At 37.8% G+C, this 19838-nt stretch overlaps 1 protein-coding gene across 6 annotated transcripts in view; it reads left to right on the top strand.

Moving 5' to 3' along the window:
* Zfyve16 (zinc finger FYVE-type containing 16) overlaps positions 1 to 19838 on the top strand; it is a 45037-nt gene that overhangs the window by 4268 nt on the left and 20931 nt on the right. For 4 of the 6 annotated variants that reach the window (XM_021634073.2, XM_021634075.2, XM_021634077.2 and 1 more), the window contains 6 exons: positions 6357 to 6464; positions 7529 to 9783; positions 11547 to 11643; positions 14312 to 14473; positions 16931 to 17073; positions 18871 to 19243. In XM_021634073.2, the coding sequence (XP_021489748.2) occupies positions 6395 to 6464; positions 7529 to 9783; positions 11547 to 11643; positions 14312 to 14473; positions 16931 to 17073; positions 18871 to 19243 (3100 nt within the window). In that variant the 5' untranslated portion in view covers positions 6357 to 6394. Of the gene's footprint in view, positions 1 to 3192; positions 3267 to 6356; positions 6465 to 7528; positions 9784 to 11546; positions 11655 to 14311; positions 14474 to 16930; positions 17074 to 18870; positions 19244 to 19838 lie in introns of those variants that run through there. The other 2 variants (XM_021634076.2, XM_060377779.1) reach the window with 2 other exon arrangements.

Here is a 19838-nt window from a genome sequence, read left to right as displayed (position 1 = left end):
CTTCTGACTTTCACAGCTATCCAAATAAATAAATAGAAGTAAATAAATAAAGCTTATTTTCATGATATGAGATTAAAAACAAATCTTGTCATGCTACTCCACATAAAATTTAAAATGAGAGCATATCATACATTTGTTTGTTTGTTCAACTCTTATAATAGCTCACTAGCCCCAAAGTACATTCTATTTGGTAGAAATGAGGAAATCTACAGGTTAGTAGTGGTTCATGTTAAAGGGTCTCACTGTAAAGTGTTTGCATTGTCATACCTTTTACAAATTGTTGCATTGTATTGTTTCCTGTATTTTTGCCACTTCAAATAATATAATGCTTAAAGTAGTGTGTTACTATGTCGAGGCACTCTATAAATGTTCCTTAATGGGTTTTTTGCTTTGTTTTTAAAAATCCTTTGATTTTTGCTAGTGAAAATCTGTTTTTAGAACATTTAGTAATGTTGTTTCTTTTCTTCCTTTCTTTTCTTCTTTCTTTATTTCTTATATTTTATTTTGATATTTTGAGATAGTTTCTCTGTGTAGCCCTGGTTGCCCTGATAAGTCACTCTGTAGACTATCCTGGCCTTGATCTCACAGAGATCCTCTTGCCTCTGCCTCCTGAATGCTGGGATCAAAGCCAATCGGGCCACTACTGATGGGTTTGTTTTTTTTTTAAATACATTCTATATTCAGAGGTTTTTGGTGTTCTTTTTTTTCTCCTTTTAACTATATATGTACTTTTACTGGTTTTGTGAGAGAGTATCTTACTATATAGTGCTGGCTAGCCTAGAATTTGCTATGTAGATCAGATTGGCTGGTATTGAAATTATCATGAGCCTCCTGCCTGTTTTTCCTCAGTACTGGGATTATAAGCATATGTTGTCACTCCTGGCCTATTCTTTTTACCAATATTTTAATTTTTCTATTTTTGTCAAAGGGATAACTAGTCTGATGCTTGTACCTTTAATCCTAGTATTCAAGAGGCAGAGATAGATCTTTCTGAGTCAAGACCAGCCTGATGTACATAGCAAGTTCTGAGCCAACTAGGGCTATATAGTGAGATACGTTTTAAAAAGGGGGTGGGGTAATCATAAAGCTTTACATAAATACATAAAGATTTAGATGGTACTAGAGATTTATAATGAAAAACCCAGTTACACTTTCTTGCTCTTCTTACTCAGAATCCTACTCTACAGAGAAGCCCATCTCTGTCTAGGCTCCCTCTGCGAATCATAGAACACAGAAACATATTTCAGCAACTATTTCTCAATTTTCCCATGGATGATACAAATAATAATTTACATGCCTAGGAATGAAGTTAATTTGTTACTAGAAGTAGATGCCTTAGAGCCATGAAAACTAATTCTCTCATAAAACTGAGGCAGCTTCAGTGCCAATGACTTCAATTTTTTTTTTTTTTTAATTCCAGATGTTTAAGTAACATATTCGTTGTATAGTTCTTCCCTCCTCACTCCTACCCTACTCTAGTTTGGATACCATTTTGTATCATAAGATATAGGAGTTACATTTGCTGCATCCACCTTCCTTTAAACATTACAGTGCACATTCTTTCACCTTGTATTCTCAAGCTAGTTACATGTTAACTTTGAGTTACTGTGTGTTTATATCACTATGTAATTACTGTTTTTCTAGAGTTACAAGTGACCTTAATTTTCTGTGTCTACCTCTCATGCATCTTTCATGCATCTTTGTGAATATATTTTATATCTTTGTCTGTTAGTTTGTTTTTCCATACAGTGTTTCTGTGTAGTCCTGGCTGTCCTGGAACTTGCTTTCTTGACCAGCCTGGCCTTAACCTCAAAGACCCACATGCTTCTGCCTCTTGAATGCTGGGACTAAAAGGCATGCGCCACCATGCCTGGCTCCTATCTGTTTTTCATGTGTAGTTTGTATTCTTTGGGATTTTAACTGCTCTGACAAGTACTTAGACAATGTTATTCAGCTCTGAGTAGATTAAAAATCCAGTAATCTCTTTGTTTTGGAGTGTCTTTCATAGGATGTCTGGTACCTTGCTTCTGTCTCTGGGCCTGCTATATAGCAGTTTTCCTTGGCTACCATTTTATGATCTTATATGAATTCTGTTTGTCTCTCTCTGATGAATAGCTTGTTTCCTAAATTTCAAGTCTTCATGTTCTTTGGAGTCTGCCTCATATTTGTAGATCACATCTTTCAGTGTATTTAACAGTATTTCAGCTATCACATTTGATTGATGCTTCACTGTTATGTTTAGAATCTTAGAGGCATAGCTCAGACATTTCCTTGCTCTGTCATTACTGTTGAGAAGTCTGATGCCAGATGATCATGATCAGCCCTGTTAACTTTTCTCTGGAAACCCTTGTGTTTACTCTGCATACCTCTTTTGGTGGGCACCAATAACGACCTTGAACATGGAATGGAGGGATGGTTCATCAGTGAAGAGGACTGACTACTCTTTAAGAGGACACAGGTTTAGTTCCCAGCACATGGTGCCTTATAGCTCTATAACTCCAGGGAATCTGACACCTCATCAGCTACTCATGTGATACATAGACATACATACAGGCAAAAATCTTACAGTAAAATAACAACAAAAAATTTTTTGAGAAAAAGGACACCGAATATATGAGTGAATGAAATACTAGTCCCATCCTCTGAATGTTTAAATTCCAGAGAAAGTTACTCCGGATGGTACAATAAATGTAGTAAGTAACTTATATATTGCCCTGCAAGGACGTAGAGTCAGAGTTCTGTGCTAGTGTCTTGTAAGTCTTTGATTTTTGTCAGGTATACATTGAGAGGTGGTATAAACTTATGTGGGTATTTTCAAGTGCTGATTCCCTTGGTTTTGTTATGTAGTATCATATGGGTAACTATTCCCATGAAACATCTACTGTATTCTTCAGCCCTCTCCAGCCCTCCCCAGTTCCAAACCATTGACAATCACTGATAAGTTCATTATTTTTATAGTCCAACTTTTCTAGGATGTTACATAATCGGATCAGAGAGTAAATATAGTTTCTTCTACTTACTGATACATGTTTAGAGATCATTATTGTGTTTTAGTGGCTTGGTAACACGTCACTAAATAATAATATGTACCATGTTTTATGTATTCATGTGCCTATGGAAGACATATGCTTGTGGTTGCTTCCACCTTTTGGTGGTTGTGAATGAAGCCACTCACATGCTTTCTTTTCCAAGTGGTGGTGTACACCTGTAACAGGAGTACTGGAGAAGTAGAGTTGAGAGGATCAGAAGTTCAAGGACATCCTTGGGTATGTATTGAGTTAAGGGCATTCTGGGCTAGATGAGACCCTGTCAACAATCCAAACAAATGACAATTTTATTTTATTATTTTATATTTTTTGTTTTCCAATACAGGGTTTCTCTGTGCAGCTTTGGCTGTCCTGGACTTGCTTTGTAGACCAGGCTGGCCTTGAACTCAGAGATCCACCCACCTGCCTTTGCCTCCCCAGCTACTGGGATTACAGGCATGTGCCATGTGCCCAGCTCAAATAACAATTTTTAAAAAGAGCAAAGCAATAAATACAACACCATGCATAAATGAGTAAAGTAGTTGCTAGCTACAATTCCAGTACTCTTTAGTTATCATTTTTCTTCTAGTTCTATTTTATGATAAATTGTTTTTTTTCAATATAGCTTTCCAAATTGGAAGTTTAAACTGTTGAGTTCAAGTTTTGCTTCTTTTTAACAATACATTTAATCCTGTTAGTGTGTCTGATGGAAGAACTGTTTTTATTGTGATTCTTTTTTTTTTTAACTTTTATTAATTACACTTTATTCCTTTTGTATCCCCCTTCCCTCCTCCCCTCCCGGCCCCACCGTGCCCCCCTTTCTGCATGCATGCCTCTCCCCAAGTCCACTGATAGGGGAGGTCCTCCTCTCCTTCTTTCTGATCTTTTTTTTTTTTGTTGTTGTTGTTCTTCTCAATGCAGTTTATTCAAGAACCTTGAACAATCTTCTGACCCTGGGGAAAGCCAGCCCACAGCTTAAAATAGCCTCTGGGTAGCCAACCCCAGCATGCCTCGTGGGCAATGCAGATAGGTCCACATACACGGAAGCAAGCTTAAGCCTCTTGAATTTTTTTAAGATTTCCACTGTTGACTTTGTGATCAGCTGTTGTTCCCATATTTTCCTTTTGTGTTCCTGTTTCATAGTTGCATAGATACTTCTTTCTTTCAGAATATGCTTTGCTGTTTTTTTCCCCCAGCATTGTCTCCTCTTCCAAATTCCTTTTATTGGTGTAATCTCTGTGTTTTATGTAAGTTTCTATGTATATGGTGTAATGGTATATCTGACAATGGAAACAGGCTTTATTGAATTAGGATGCCACATTGTTGACAGTACTTCTGAAATTTGATTTAATCTTGTTATGAGCATAATGTTGTAACTTTGAAAATGACCTTTTCTTTCTGGCTGCTCTTATCTTTGGAGTTTAGTTGTTTCCCTGTATTGTGCTTAAAAGTGTGAATTTCTGGTGTGTGTGTGTGTGTGTGTGTGTGTGTGTGTGTATTTTATCTGTTGGATTTTTGTGAATTCTGAAAAAAAATCTTGGGCATTGCCTTCAAATGAAATTTCCCCATGCTCTTTTCCCTTATAGGACTCTATTCTTCTTCTATTATTGGGTCTCTCATTTTCTGTTTTACACTTATCTCTCCTTCTTTTCTCTATGCTTCTTTTTAGGTAATAGTGCTCATTGTACTCTCCATGCTGAATCACCTGTAGCCTTAGTTCTTGCTTCTCAATTATAATAGTTATTTTAAAAAGCATTCTGATCTCCTGTTCATTCTCTATTCCAGGCAACATTTAAAAGTTTTTAATTATCTATATCCTTTTGTTTGTACATTTTTTTTTTTTTACAAAATTTGCATTGATTGCTTTAGAAAAATGAGACTTGTAAACACTTTGGAGGTATTTTTTTTAACTAGTCATTTACAACAGACTTCTTAAAGAATGTAGTATTTCTCGATTATATAATTGCCTTGTTTTTAAATCTCATTTAGCTGTCTTTAGATTACTGAATTTCCTACAAACATGCTGTTAGTTTCAGGTTTATTAGATTCAGGCTCATGTTCAATGTGATGGTGTTCTTTCACATTATTGATGGTGAAAGTAATCATTAGTTTGCAATGAATTGACTCAACCCTAACATGAAGTTCCCCCTCACACTTCTCCTCTAAAGTCTTAATATTCATTGGTAACAATTTCTTAGCCCATTTATTGCATTAGGGGCTATGAAAAGATATTTTTTTTAATGTAAATCCTTCTACATTTATTTACCAGAATTCTTACCTAAAGAACATTCCCTTGGCACTGTTGTATTATTTGGAAGTGTATTCTGTAAATAAATGAAGGTTTAATTCTGCTATTTTTCTAATTCATTAATTTTCAAATACCTTAGCGACCTCCAGTAGGTGAGATGCTTTGATTTTGAGCTTAGTGTTACTATGATTGCTTGATTTTTAAATTTTATTTGGTTTGTTTTCAGTTTCCTGTGTGCTCTTCATTATTTTGATGTTCACCTATGCCATTTAAGTGGGAAAGAGCCCCTTAGCTTGGATTTTTTCCTTCTGATGTTAGTCACTGTCAGATTCTTGCAGTGTTTTAAGTTTATTAGGTAGAGTTTCTGCCTCAGCTACGTCACAGATCTTTTCATAAAGCTAATGTTAGTTTTCTGTGCTCTGTTTTTGTTTGTATATAGTATATTTTATATTACTTGACTTTTAATATTTAAGTATTTGTAGGTTTTTACTGTTTTTTTGTGTTTTTTTTTATTTTATTTCTCTGTTATTAATTGTTTAAAAATTCATAAAACTGTCCTGGAGAGAAAGGTCAGTGAGTGGGAAAGAGTGGCTTGCTATGCAGGATTAGACTTGAATTTAAGTTATAGTAACCATGGTAAAGCCAGGCATGGCTGTGTGTACCTGTAACCCCAACATTGTGGGATGGGTGGATTCTTGGAGCTTGCTGGCAACCCCACTTGGCTGAAATGGTGGCCTTGCGGTTCAGTGAGAGACCCTGTCTTAATTCAGTATGGAGGGAGAGATATAGAGGAAGATAGGCATTGTCTGCTCTGCTCTCCACTTGCATACTTACGTGCAAGCGTCACCCCACCGCTACTCCCACCCCCATTCCAGTACAGTAGCTTGTGTGTGAAGATGTTGGGTTGTAGAAGTTGGCTTTCATATCATTTTAATGTAGAGACCATTTTTCTACCTAAGTTATGGAAAAGAAGTACTGTTTAATTTTCTTTTTGTTTCTACTTCAGTAGTTGTATTGACACAGAGGGCATAATATTTGTATGGTAGAAAATTAAATATAATATTGCACTTTTTATTTTCTAGACATACAAAAATTAAATCCTGAGTAGCCTACAGGGAGGATGGACAGTTACTTTAAAGCAGCGGTCAGTGACTTGGACAAACTTCTTGATGATTTTGAGCAGAACCCAGGTTTGTTGGTTTTTCTACTTTGCTACTAGAATCTTAAAATGTTTCTTTAACAAAAATTGAATTTTAATCTTGGTCACATTGCTATAGTCTTTAAAAAACTTGCTTGTTTCATTATAATGTATAAGTATATCTTTACAGTAGGATCAATAGCCAGCTATTGATCCTACTGTAAAGATTTTTTTTAGAAGAAAATCTTTATGAGGAAGCTAAAAACAATTTGATAGAGCTTTGTAAGATGAAATGTCATTACTAAGATGATATTTCCTCAGAACAAAGTGAGGAAATGGGAGGGCTATCTTAGTTAGATTTCTATTGCTGTGATAAAACACCGTGACCAAGATTGACCTGGGGAAGGAAGGGATTGTTTCACCTCCCAGTATATAGTCCATCATGAAGGGAAGTCAGGGGAGGAGCTCAAGGCAGGAACTGAAGCAAACACCTCAGAGCAATAATGCTTACTGGTTTGTTCCTCGTGGCTTGTTCTTTACTTTTTAATACAACCCAGAACCATCTGGCTAGGAATAGTACCACCCACAGTGAGTTGGGCCCTTTCACATAAACTATTAATCAAGGTAAAGGTCTGCAGGCCAGGTGGAGACATCTTTTTTTTAATTGAGGTTCTTTTTCCCAGACTTTAGTTTTGTCAAGTTTACAAAAATCTAATGTGGACAATGACAAAATAAAAGTAGCTAAAGATAAGATTTGCTTATCAGCCTCTTCTGATTAGGTTTACAGTGCGGCTAGTTATTGACAGTGTTTCTGTCATCTTATGACAACTGCATTACAAAGTAAAACTACAGGGTGGGAGTGCTGGTGATCACCTTTAATCCTAACATTTGGGAGGCAGAGGCAGGTGGATCTCTGTGAGTTCAGTCTGGTCTACAAAGAGAGTACCGGGCAGCCAGGGCCACACAGAGAAACCCTGTCTTGGGGAGAAAAGAGAAGAAATAAAAACTAAAAAAAAAAAAAAAAAAAAATCAATGTAAAGTTCTAGAAAGCGTATCTTCATAATCTTGATTTAATTTGGATCGTCTTGATAACTTTGTTCTTCTGTTTTTCACTAGATAAACAAGATTATCTCGAAGATGCACAGAATGTATATGCTTCTAACCACTGTTCAGTTTCTTCAGAGTTGGCTTCTCCACAGCAAGCATCACTGCTGCCAAAGGACCAAAGATGCATTTGTAGTTGTACCTCATCAGAAACGGGCTGTGAAACAAATGATACTTTTCTCAAAGAAAAACCTCATGAGGGGTTAACCTCTAAACAGAATGAAAAAAACGTAGCGGGACTTGATCTTCTTTCTTCCGTGGATGCTAGTACTTCAGATGAGATCCAGCCTTCCTGTATGAGACGGTGTAGTAAGCCTGTTTGTGACCTGATAAGTGACATGGGTAACTTAGTACATACCACCAATAGTGAGGAAGACATTAAAAAGCTGTTGCCTGATGACTCTAGTGCAGACACAGTTTCAGAGGCTTTGACTGGATTGGATTTGTCTTCAGTTTCAGATACTCTGGATGTTCCTTCAGTAAACCATGGTAGTGATGTCAGAGAAGAACAGAATATCAGCTCTGGCTTACAAAACGGAGACATTAGTAGGATCAAAGAATTGGGTATAAAAGTAGACGCAGCACTTTCTGATTCTTGTAAATACAGTGGAGCAGAAAATTTAAAGGATCAAAATGTCTCTAATGGGTTAAAAGCAATTGATTTTGACATGTCATCTGCTTTGACTAAACTAAGTTCTGAAACATCTAATACCAAAGATAACCCACAATATAAGAGGCTGCCAGGTGAACTGTTAAAAGATGATGGCTGTGTGGCAGAAGAGAAAGTAGGTGTGGCAATCGTTAACACATATTTAGAAGAAGGAGGTAACACAATTGCTATGCCTTGCAAACTTCCAAAAAATGAAGGGATATCTCTAAGTGACAAAGATTCAAAAGATGAAAGTTTCGAGTTACCTGACTTTTCCTTCCAGGAAAATAGAACTTCTGTGTTCATGAAAGAATCTGTAACAGAAGACTCAAGAAACTTGGACTTTAGAGATAATAATGATGTAGTACAGGCTTCCTCTTCACCTCTACATGTTTCAAGGGAAAGTGTGCCTTCTTCACTGTCCTGCCTTTCATTGCCTGGGGCTCTGTGTGGATCATTGATTGACACTAGTGTGCATGGTGCTTGTGTACTTCCCGATGAGTGTGAGGATCAGAACGATGATGGAATGATTGCACAGGAAGAAACATTAGTGAGTCCTGCCTTAGATGGTGGGCTCTTCAGGGAGATAGGGCTGCCGAAAAAGGAAACATATAAGAGTGTGTTTCTTCAGCCAGCAAGTGAAAAGAAAGGGGATGGAAAGGTTGAGCTTGAGCAGGGGCCAGTCAGTGGTGAGTTTTTGGAGTACCCTGAGGACACTGACTCTTCTACAGCTCCAGAGTCTCAAATGGCACTCTCTGCTGTGAATGCCCCAGAGTCTCATGACGGATGTGAAGCTCTCCCTTTCTCTAACAGAGATATGGATGGGGACGAGTTAGATTATTTTAATATTGATGAAAGCATGAGAAGTGGCACATTAATTAGTGATGCTGAGCTTGATGCTTTTCTGAAGGAACAGTGTCTTCAGAGCTCTAACACAATGTCTTTTGAAGAAAATGCAAATGAGTCACAATCTCAGATGAATCCAATAGATATGAAAGGATTAAATGATGAAAATGCTGGTGATAAATACTTCAATGCTGAAGCAGCAACTGTTGGTGGAAATGGAGGTGTTGTGATTTGTGCAACAATTGATAAAGAAGACACAGTAGAAAATGGTGGTCTTTCCATAGAAGAAAAAAGCACAATTCCAACTGAAAGAGAGCTATCTTCCAGTAAGTCTGACATAATGAATGACTTGCCAGTCCCTAGTATTAACACCCAAGCTGTTGGAGGGGCTAGACCCAAGCAGCTGCTTAGCCTTCCTCCAGGGACAAGGAGTTCAAAGGAACTGAATAAACCAGATGTTCCACATGTGCCAGAAAGTGAGCTGAGCACAGCAGATGTTACTGCTGCCTCCACTTGCTCTGATGATCATCTGCCTGATTCTCAGGCTAGCTTCAACTCCAATTACATTGACATAGAAAGTAATTTTGAAGGTGGATCCAGTTTTGTAACTGCAAACAAGGATTCTCAGCCTCAAAACATTTGCAAAGAAGGCTTGGTTTTGGGCCAGAAACAACCTACGTGGGTTCCTGATTCCGAAGCTCCAAACTGTATGAACTGCCAAGTCAAATTCACTTTCACAAAACGGCGACACCACTGCCGAGCATGTGGGAAAGTAAGTGATAGAAGTCTTGGCTTTTTAATCTTACATGATCCTGGTGATTAAAACTAGGTCCTCACACGTCAGACAAACTCTTTCTGAGGTGCTTCTCTATCCTCTTTAAGTGTTTATGCTCTCTGATACTGATAAATCAGGGATTCCAAGCTTAGTGGCTCCACCCTTTGTCCTTTACAGCCAGTTTCCTGATCATTGCCTAGGAAAACACTGGAAAGCTAGTGGGCTTTAGAATCCCATACTTGACCTTGATTGTATTCTAAGGAAATTGTCTTTAAAACTGGTGTGCTTACAACCAAAGACCATGCATGGACTGGACCTAGGCCCTCTACACATATGTATCCAGAGGGCAGCTTGGTTTTCATGTGGGTCCCCTAGAAAGGGGAGTGTGAGCTGTCTCTAACAAGGTCTCTTTTGCATGCTTTTCAATCACTTCCCCCTGGAGGAGCTGCCTTGCCAGGATACTGTGAAAGAGGAAGTGCTTAGTCCTGATGCAACTGGATGTGCTGTGGTGGCCCCTCCCCTTTTCTGAGGGGCAGGAGAGGGGAGGGACCAAGAGGAGTTCAGAGACAGGGCTACAATTGAGCCATAAAGTTGATAGATAGATAGATAGATAGATAGATAGACAGACAGACAGACAGACAGACAGACAGACAGACAGACAGACAGTTTTTTATGGCACCTTCAGTACTATGTTGGTTTCAGATCAGACTACAGTATTTTAGCAAAATAATGTCCGGCTTATGAAAACCAGGCTCATTCTCACTGAGTTATATACTTAGCTGCTACAGGAAGCTTTTTAAATGATAGACATATTTATTGAAGACAGCTTTTATTGCCTTTCTGTTAACATAATTGATTCAAAATTTCTCCTTATCAGAGATATGATTATAAATAACAAAATAGTCATTGTATTAGAGTTCTCTAGAGAAACATGTATGTTTGCTTGTTTTTTGAGACAGGGTCTCTGTTTCGTTGGCTTTCCTGGAACTTTCTCTGTAGACCTGGCTGGCCTTGAACTCACAGAGATCTACCTGCCTCTGCCTCCCAAGTGCTGGGATTGAAGGCATGCACCACCACTGCCCAGCATTAGCATATATATTATATGTAAATGTCTGTGTTTCTGTACTTATATAGGGAGTCATTAGATTTGATGCTAGGAGGCCGATTAGTCCAACAGTGGTTATCTGCATGTTGTAGTAGCTGCTTAGTTCAGGAAGCTGGGAGCCTTTGAGCAAAGTGATGGTGGTGGGGAACCAACTATGTAGTCCTGTCTGGTGCTGTAATCTCCCTGGATAGTCATCGTGTGGCTGAGGAAGCTGGAATCTGTTGTCCATAAATGATGGCAGCAGCAGTAGTCCACACATTTGCTCAGGAAGAACATAGCTTGTTTTCACTGGCTGCCTTTCTGTTCCACTTTTATGCTTGCCAGGCCCCTTTTATGCTTTGGACATTGCTGCTCAACTCCAGAGTATGTCTTCCCCCTTAATTGTCATTCTTTTTGTCACTCTAGTCTGGTAACACCCTCACAGACAAACCCAGAACTCCTAAGCATTTCTCATTCCACTTAACATTGACAGTCAAGATTAACTATCATACTTACAGATCATTAAATAATTGTATGTATGATTATGGTGATTAGAAAATGAATCATTTAATAAAGTAAGTTTTAGCTAATTAGGTTTTGAGCTTCTATCCCCCTGCCTCTATGGGTTTAAATATACTTGAGAGAAAAACAAATTTAGTATTTTATTTTTTTACAGGTATTTTGTGGTGTCTGTTGTAACAGGAAATATAAGCTTCAGTATCTTGAAAAGGAAGCAAGAGTATGTGTAATCTGCTACGAGACTATTAATAAAGGTGAGTATTAGCCTGACATGTTTTCGTCCTCTGAGCATATATATGGATTGTGACAAAGATAAACTTTATTTTCTTAAGGCAAGGACCTAGTGTTGACTTATCTGACTTAGGTGGGACATTCCAAGGCTTGGTTTCTCTTTTTGCTCTACTCTCACAATTAAAACTACCAGTATGGAAAGGAAACATTCAGGTTCTGGAGTGGCAGTTCATTACCTTTTAACAGGTACCAAGTTCCTAAGTGCTGCATTTCATCTGCCTACTGTTTCATCATCACTGTCATCTGCATCATCTTAATGGAAACAGTCATAAGAGCACCTTGTTGGTGCTCAATATTATATATTAATATTATAAGGCCAGATAGTAGTTCTTACCCATTAGACAATCGCCTGAAATGAGAATGAAAGATATTATATATGATTTTATAAACACATAGGGTTGCCATGCTGTGTGCACATTTTGGTTTCATCTTTTAACCTTCTCAGTTTTAGAATGCTCCGTGTGTGCTTCCCATTGTTTCTTGGCTCTCTAGCTAGTTTCCATTTTTAGCAGTGGTCTTGATGGTCTTTTTTTGAGTTCCCACAAATTGTGTATGTGTGTGTATGTGTTTGTGTGCTATACTGTACTTTTACCCCTAAATACATGTCTGCTCTTTTGAGTAGTTCTTGCATTTTCAAAAAATTGTTGACCGTTTAATTCCCAACAAAAATGACTTGACCTTTTTTTGACCAGGCCTGTGAACTAGCTCCTATTAGCCAGGAGAATAAATACCTGATAATAATTTGTTTTTCTCTTTTGAATGAAGATAAATTTTTTCAGCAATTCTCCAAAAAGCTCTGATGTGAGTCTGTTAGCCTGAGGTAAGCTGTTCTACTCCCTGCTGTTGACCTATATTCTGGAAGATAATAGAACATAACTTAAAAAATATTTTATGTTATCGCCATTGTTTATGAAGAAGCTACATGCTTATAGTTGCGTTTCTTCTTTTACTGTTTCTATAGCTATTAGCACAAGCAGTTTGCTAGAATTCAAATTTTAGAGCAAGTTCCCCATAAGTTTCTACTTAAAAAGTCATGAAAATTTAAGTTGACAGAGGAGACATTCTGACTGTAGAGTTCAAGAGAGAGAAGAATATGCTCATTAAAGAGATTTAATAGAACACTGAGATAAAAATATAGTGTATAGGAATGGACATGTAGCTCAATGGTAGAATGCTTGCCTAGCATGTGCAAGACCATGACTTTAATTCCCATCACACACACAATGTATTGTGGAATGAATTCATTAGATACCTGCTTTATTCTGTTGCAGTGTTTTACATTGTTTAATTTAGAGTGCTATTAGTGATTACATAGTATAAGAAAACGTTGACTATAGGCTAGAAAATGATGGAAGTGATCATTTAACCAGTGCTGTCAGTCTTGAAAAGATGAATTCAAAGAAAGAATGGAAGACTGAGTAGAAATTATGGACAGTGAGAAAGGTGCTGAGATTGCTTGAGTGTTAGCAGCATGTGAATGCTGTCAGGTAGATTTGGAATCCAGAGTGTAAACCTCTGTGTGGACTGTACTGGCTAGTGAGAGTGATTTCCAAGAGTGCTGTCATTCTATGATATTAAGGAAGATTGTAGCAGTGACAGCACTTAGTTTGGGGAAGTGCTGAAGATAACATTGTCAGTATTATTCCTTTTTCTTATTAAAAATTATTCAGTGATATTTAGGCACTATTTTGTGTTCTAGAGCTCTAGATGAGAACAAAATGATGTTCTGTTGACTGGACTTTTTGAATGTGGAGATGCATGGGTAGTAAACAGAGAGGCTGTCAGATGGTGATAACACCCTAAACTTAAAGTCAAAACATACAAAGATAGAGATAGGTCAGTAGCTGTAATAAGGCTTTGTAATATAATATGATGTGTGACTAGGGACTTGAAAGAAGTAGAATGTATCTGTGAGAACATCCTAGGCAGAGGAAAGAGCAAGCAGCCTAAGCTATACTTGCTTAACTTGAAGAACAAGGAGGTGCAGGCTCATAGTGAGTCAATGAATTGTACTAAGAGATGATGCTAGGAATGTAGAGCCTACAGGACCTGTCATTTAGAGAATTTTTACTCTGGTTAGAAAGCCATAAAGGCTGGGGGTGATTGTGCAGGCCTTAATCCCAGCACTCAGGAGGCAGAGGCAGGTGGATCTCTGAGTTCAAAGCCGGCCTGGTCTACAGAGTGAGTTCCAGGACAGCCAGGGCTACACAGAGAAACCCTGTCTCAAAAACAAATGGGGGGAGGAGAGAAGAAAGCTATGATGAATTTAAACTGAGGATTAAGGAAATATTCATTTAGGTCTTAAAGATTCACTCTGGAGTATATTGCTAGTAGATTGTAGGAGTGAAAGAGAAAAATTAAAGACACTTGTACTCAATAAAGAAGATTTTCTGTAGTAGATATCAAGCATACACCAATTAAAAATATTAAAATAACGGATCAAGGTGAAGTGCTGCCAACTAAAGAAAGCCTGTACTCCAAGATGTACTTGGACATCTTTGCCAAGTGTTACTTTCTCTTGATTGGCCATTTATTTCTTTCTCCTTATAACTTGAGGAATCAAATATTTATTATAGCTTACTAGGAAGTTCAAAAACATGAGTTTTTAATACTCTTCTTTCCCCTTTATAGCTCAGGCATTTGAAAGGATGATGAGTCCAGGTGGTTCTTGTCTTCAGTCTAGTCAATCTAATGAATGTGACACTGCCCGGCCACTTCAAGAGACCCAAACGTCCAGTATACCTTCACCTACAACTTTGCCCATCTCAGCACTGAAACAACCAAATGTTGAAGGTAACCAGAATAAGCTGCTTTGGTATATACCAAGCATACGTTATTCAAATAGAAATGCCCTAGTAGTCAAGGTCAAGACAGGAAAGAGAAACTCGTTAAATCAGGAAGGATTTACACTGAGTATTGGTTATAGGTGTATGTTGGAGACTAGCAACAAGCTCAGAAGTTTCAGAGACAAATAACTGCAGAAAGCAGGGGAGAAGGTAGTATTAGCACTCAGAGAGGGGCAACTGATGGTGCTTAGCTCTCAGACCTGGATGTTGGGAGCTAAAGCACCACATGACTGAAGCTGTGACCTCTGGGAAAATGCCACATGGCAAATACTGGAAGCATCAAGAATCTCTTAAAGCTGGTGCTCAGACAACTGAGGGAGAGTTCAAGATAGGATGTTAGGAGTGCTGAGAGTTGTGGGACATGCAGATATCTCCTGTTGGTGGGGGGCTGCCACTACTGCTGCGGGAATCCTGACAGGAAGTAGGGCAGAAAGAATCCATCCCTTCCCACATTTGGTCCTCCTTTCCCATTAGCCCTACCCTTGGCATAATCTGACCACAGCCAGTAAGCAAGTGGACAAGTTTAAGATTTGTTCTTTCCAGGCTTCCAGACTAGCACGCAAGAGCTCAGTGTAGATTGGGGGCTTGGGTTCTAGAGATAACCAGTAAATAATTATTTCTTTAAAACTTTTTTAATCATATATTTTACCACAATAACAAGCTATTATTTATTTATTTGTCTTTAGTTTTTAAGACTCAAACTAGTCTCAAGTTTCTGAACTCAAGTAATCTACCATGAATCATTGGTTACAGATATATACTGTAATTCTATTTTAAAGCTTTGAATTATTTGCTATTGTTCTAGTTTGTGGCCATTTTCAGTTTAATTCTTCTGACATTTGGGGGGGGGTTAGATTGTTACTCAGTGGTTATTTTGTATTTATAATCATACCTAAGAGGAGATATAGTTATAACATTGGGTATTTTAACCCTAAAGATAATAATTTTTTTGTCTAATGTCATTTGAATGTTCTTAAATAGACAATCTAAAGTATTATCAGACTATTGTAAATGTAAGAAAGGTACCTTGGGGCTAGAGAGATGACTCAGAGGTTAAGAACACTGGCTGTTCTTCCAAAGGTCCCCATTTCAATTCCTAGCAACCACATGGTGGCTCACAACCATTTATAGTGCGATCTGGTGCCCCCTTCTGGTATGCTGTATAAATAATAAATAAAATAAAAATTTTTTTAAAGGAAAGAAAGGTACCTTGTTTTAATATACCCACCCATATTGCAAATATATATACATAATTCCAACTTTTTTCATGTTTCCTCCATTCTGAAAAGTAGACATGTAACTTCTTGTGATGTTTATTGTTCTAAAATTATCTGACTTTAATTCGCTTAGCCTTTCTGTCTATATTCTTTCTAACAACAACAAAAACAAGTATTCCTATTTGAGAGGAAACAGTAATAAGTATTAGTAAGGTTTATACACATATTATAAGAGCCATAGTGTTACTGTTTGCATATTAAGTGAAAATTTAAAGAAGATCTCTTGAAATACATAAGGGGTCCAGGTTCCTTTTCTTCACTTTTTTTTTCAGGCTTATTTATGTTATCTGTGTGATTTTCTTTGCTTATCTGTTAGGTTCTGATCTCTGCTTTCTATCCTTGCTCCTTATGCAGCCCTCAAGATGCATTCAGTGACTGCTTGTTACAGTTTAGATGTCATGTGTCCCCAAAGACTCACATGTTGAAGGCCTGCTCCCTAGGACATTGTTCACATGTATGGTTTTAGGGAAGTGATTAGCTTTCTAGGATTATGAGCTAATCGGGGAGTTAATTGATGGCTTCATAATCTGATGACGTTATTGGGGCCGAGGAGGTTGGGAACTAGCAGGTGGGCTTAGCTGGGTGAAGTAGGTCACTGAGGATATACCCTGGAAAGTATGTATTTTGTCCTTTTCCTTAGTTTGTGTCTTTTTCTGCATACTGGCCACCATGAGGTGAGCAGCTCCCCTCTGCTGCATCTTCCCCACCAATGACTGAAACTATGAATCAAAAAGAGCTTCCTTTTAAGTCATTTTCTCTGTGGTTTGTCTTAGCAATGAAAAACTGGCTTTCTTAACACACTGCTCCATACAGACTTCACCTTAGTAATAGAGGCCTTATGTTTCTTCCCCATGTAGATAGGGTATGTTTCTCCCTTTCTTTCAGAGCATGTGACTCCTGTGGCCACAACTGTTCTAGTGTGTTCTCTTGGTGTGAATTAGATAGGCATGGACTCTGTTCAGGGTACCTGAATTACGGAAGCCATTTTTCTAGGCTTGTGCAACCCCGAGAGTAAAGGACTTTCCAATGAGTAGTAAAAAGTATTTTGAAAACATTTGCTGCCCTATTTAGCATTACATCACCATATTGCCAAACTAAAACAACTCAACCTTTTCAACTCTTCTTAGGACCGTGCTCCAGGGAGCAGAAGAGAGTGTGGTTTGCAGATGGCATACTGCCTAATGGTGAAGTTGCAGATACTATGAAATTATCATCTGGAAGTAAAAGATGTTCTGATGACTTTAGTCCTGTGTTACCTGATATACCCACAGTAAGGAATCTAAACAACTTACATTAAATCATAATTCCTCATGAGCTTATTAGAGTGCTTATCTTTTGGATGCCTTGAATTTGTCTAAAATGTGTATGCATATTTTGCTTATTGTGCTTCTCTTATAACACTTTGCAAACTATATTGTTTCTGAGTTGAAGGTTGTGGGAAATGGTGATGGAGCAGGTTTGTCAGCCTTATTTGTCCAACAGCTCAAAATGGTCATTAGCATTTTTTTAATATTAAAGTGTTTCCAATATAGGTATGAACTTTTCTTAAATAAAGTGCTGTTGCACACTTAGTAAAGTATGCTACAATGCAAACATTCCTTTATATACTCAGACTGCTTTTCTGTGGAGCCTGGGTCCCCTCAATCCTGAGATATGCATAGATTGTTAATAGATTTAAAATTTTACCCTTTGAAATACTTATTTTAATTCTAATTTATGGGTATGTGTATCTGTCTCTGTGGGTGTGTACATGTGTGAGCGGGTACCTACAGAGGCCTGAAGAGGACATTAGCTTCTCTGGAGCTAGAGTTATGGTTTTGAGCCACCCAGTATGGCTGCTGGTAATCAAACTGTGGTCCTCTATAAGAGCAGCAAGCACTTGTAGTTGCTAGCCATCTCTCCAACCCTGGTTTTACCCTTTTAAATTAGTTTTAGTTATTGATTCTCAATTTTTAAACAAAAAAAAAAAATCTCAAAACCTCTTCATAAGCTTTAGATGTCATAGAGAACCCCAAAGTGTGGGCTATGTGGGCTACACATATTTTTAAAACTTTTTTCAAAACTAAGATAGAGAAAACTCTAAAATATTCATTCATTAAAAATAGTAAACTTATTTTATAAACTATATAACATAGATAATATTTTAAGAAAAAGAATATTTTAAGAACCAGATCACTTCATAGAAAGTGGCATTGTTTCAGTTTTGCTTCCACATGTAGTGTGCTGTGATAAACTCTTTTGGTTCTGTGAAGAAAAACTGGGACCTCATTGTCCCCCAAAAGGATGTTACGATGTCAGCAGTCCCTAGACTACATTTTGAAACTCATAATTTAATTTAGATTAATATTGAATTAATGGTTTCCATGTATTCAGGAAAAGTATTTGTTGGTGATGTTTATGCTTCCATTTTCACAGCTGTACCAGGTGTAAGGAGACAGTATGTGAAGTATACCATCCGCAAGTAAAGCTTCTTGAGTAGATTGTATAGACAGGTGCTGTTACCAAAGGTGGCACAATCCATGGCTAGCACCTGTTCTCAGCCATTGTTCCAACAAAATGGAAGGTTTAAACAGACTAATAAACGTACTCGAGTTTATGAGTTCTTCTCCCTTAATATTTATTCTGGATAGTCTAAAGGATAAAGAGGGACTTTGATGAAGATGATGTGGCAGCAGCTTTCTCCAGGTGGTTGCTGTTGTGGAATCTCTACCACTCTGCTTCCCAGCCACTTCCGTGCTGCCCTCCTTTTTCTTCTTTCCTATCCCGCCTGTCTTGGCTGTTTTAAGAAGGAGAAAAATTGAATTGAGTTAAGGTGGTCACTATGTAATGTGGAGGAATCAAAATGGAGGAATCATTAACTAAACCCTTGTGCTCCTGAATGTGGTATAGCCTGAACTTAAAGAAGGAAAATGGCCTCCATCTCTTGGGAAATTCAACTTTAGGAGAATTTGGGAGCCTATATTGGTTTCTTTTAGTTTTATTAAAATATATTTGGTTATAGAGGTCAACTTTTCACTGTTGAACAGAGAGTATGGACTGATTAAATTTTTTATTCCATATTTTACAGATTATTAATAAAGCAGATCATTCTACTACAGTGAAAAAAACAAACAACAAAATAGGTGCCATTATAAGAAATGAAATAACTGAGAGTCCAGTTTCTCATGTTGCACCCATGGGAAAACTGCCTATGAGCACAGACACTGAGGGCCTGCCCATTCCTGGCCCTTTCACACTGGAAGATGATGTTTTTGTGGACAGTGAGGAGCCGTCTACTCCTACCGTCATCCCTGCTCACACTGGGTTACCTGTTGCTAGTGTCTCAGACTACAGGCTGTTGTGTGGCATTGCCGAGTGTGTCAGCAGTAAGCTTAGTCTTCTACCTGATGACGAGCTTGGTTTGCCTCCCCTTCTGGCCACATCTGGAGAAGAGGGATCAGGTAGGGCTGTAGCTACTTAAAATTGAAAAAGTTTTGGTTTTTCAGGAAAAAGTTTATATAGCTGTGGCTGCCATGAAACTTGCTGTGGAAACTAGCCTAGTCAGAGGACAGCTGTGACCTTCCACCCTAAAGAAAAATAACTTTTTATCAAGAACATGTGAATTTTGTCTATAGTATATGAAGTGAATTTTTTAAACTTAAATATTTTTGTTATGCTGTATACAAGGGATGATAATTTTAGTTTATAGAAAGTCTTACTTGTACAAAACAAATCCAAAGTGGTTTGAATTTTTGAGTCGTTTATTAAATGTGGGTCTCTGATTTAGGATAAATTAAAGTCTAATACAATGGGGAAACTCATCAGAAATACTTCTATTTTGGATTTTAACTCTAGCTTTTGTATTTTTTTTTTAAGAAGCATACTTCCCTTCCCAGGAATTTTAGGTCATCATCTGCTACTTAGTTCATGTATGAACTAATCTCATTGGGTTAATCTTATTGGGTTTCCTTTTCCTTGTAAAAGAGAAAGCAGATGAGCTGAGGTAATGTGACTGACTCCCACCTCAGAGTTGCCAGTTGCCTCAAGCGTTTTGCT

The sequence above is a fragment of the Meriones unguiculatus genome, chromosome 2 (genome assembly GCF_030254825.1).
Source record: "Meriones unguiculatus strain TT.TT164.6M chromosome 2, Bangor_MerUng_6.1, whole genome shotgun sequence".
NCBI classification, from domain to species: domain Eukaryota; kingdom Metazoa; phylum Chordata; class Mammalia; order Rodentia; family Muridae; genus Meriones; species Meriones unguiculatus.
Note: the sequence above shows the minus strand (reverse complement) of the source record. Positions and strands in the feature narration are given on the sequence as shown.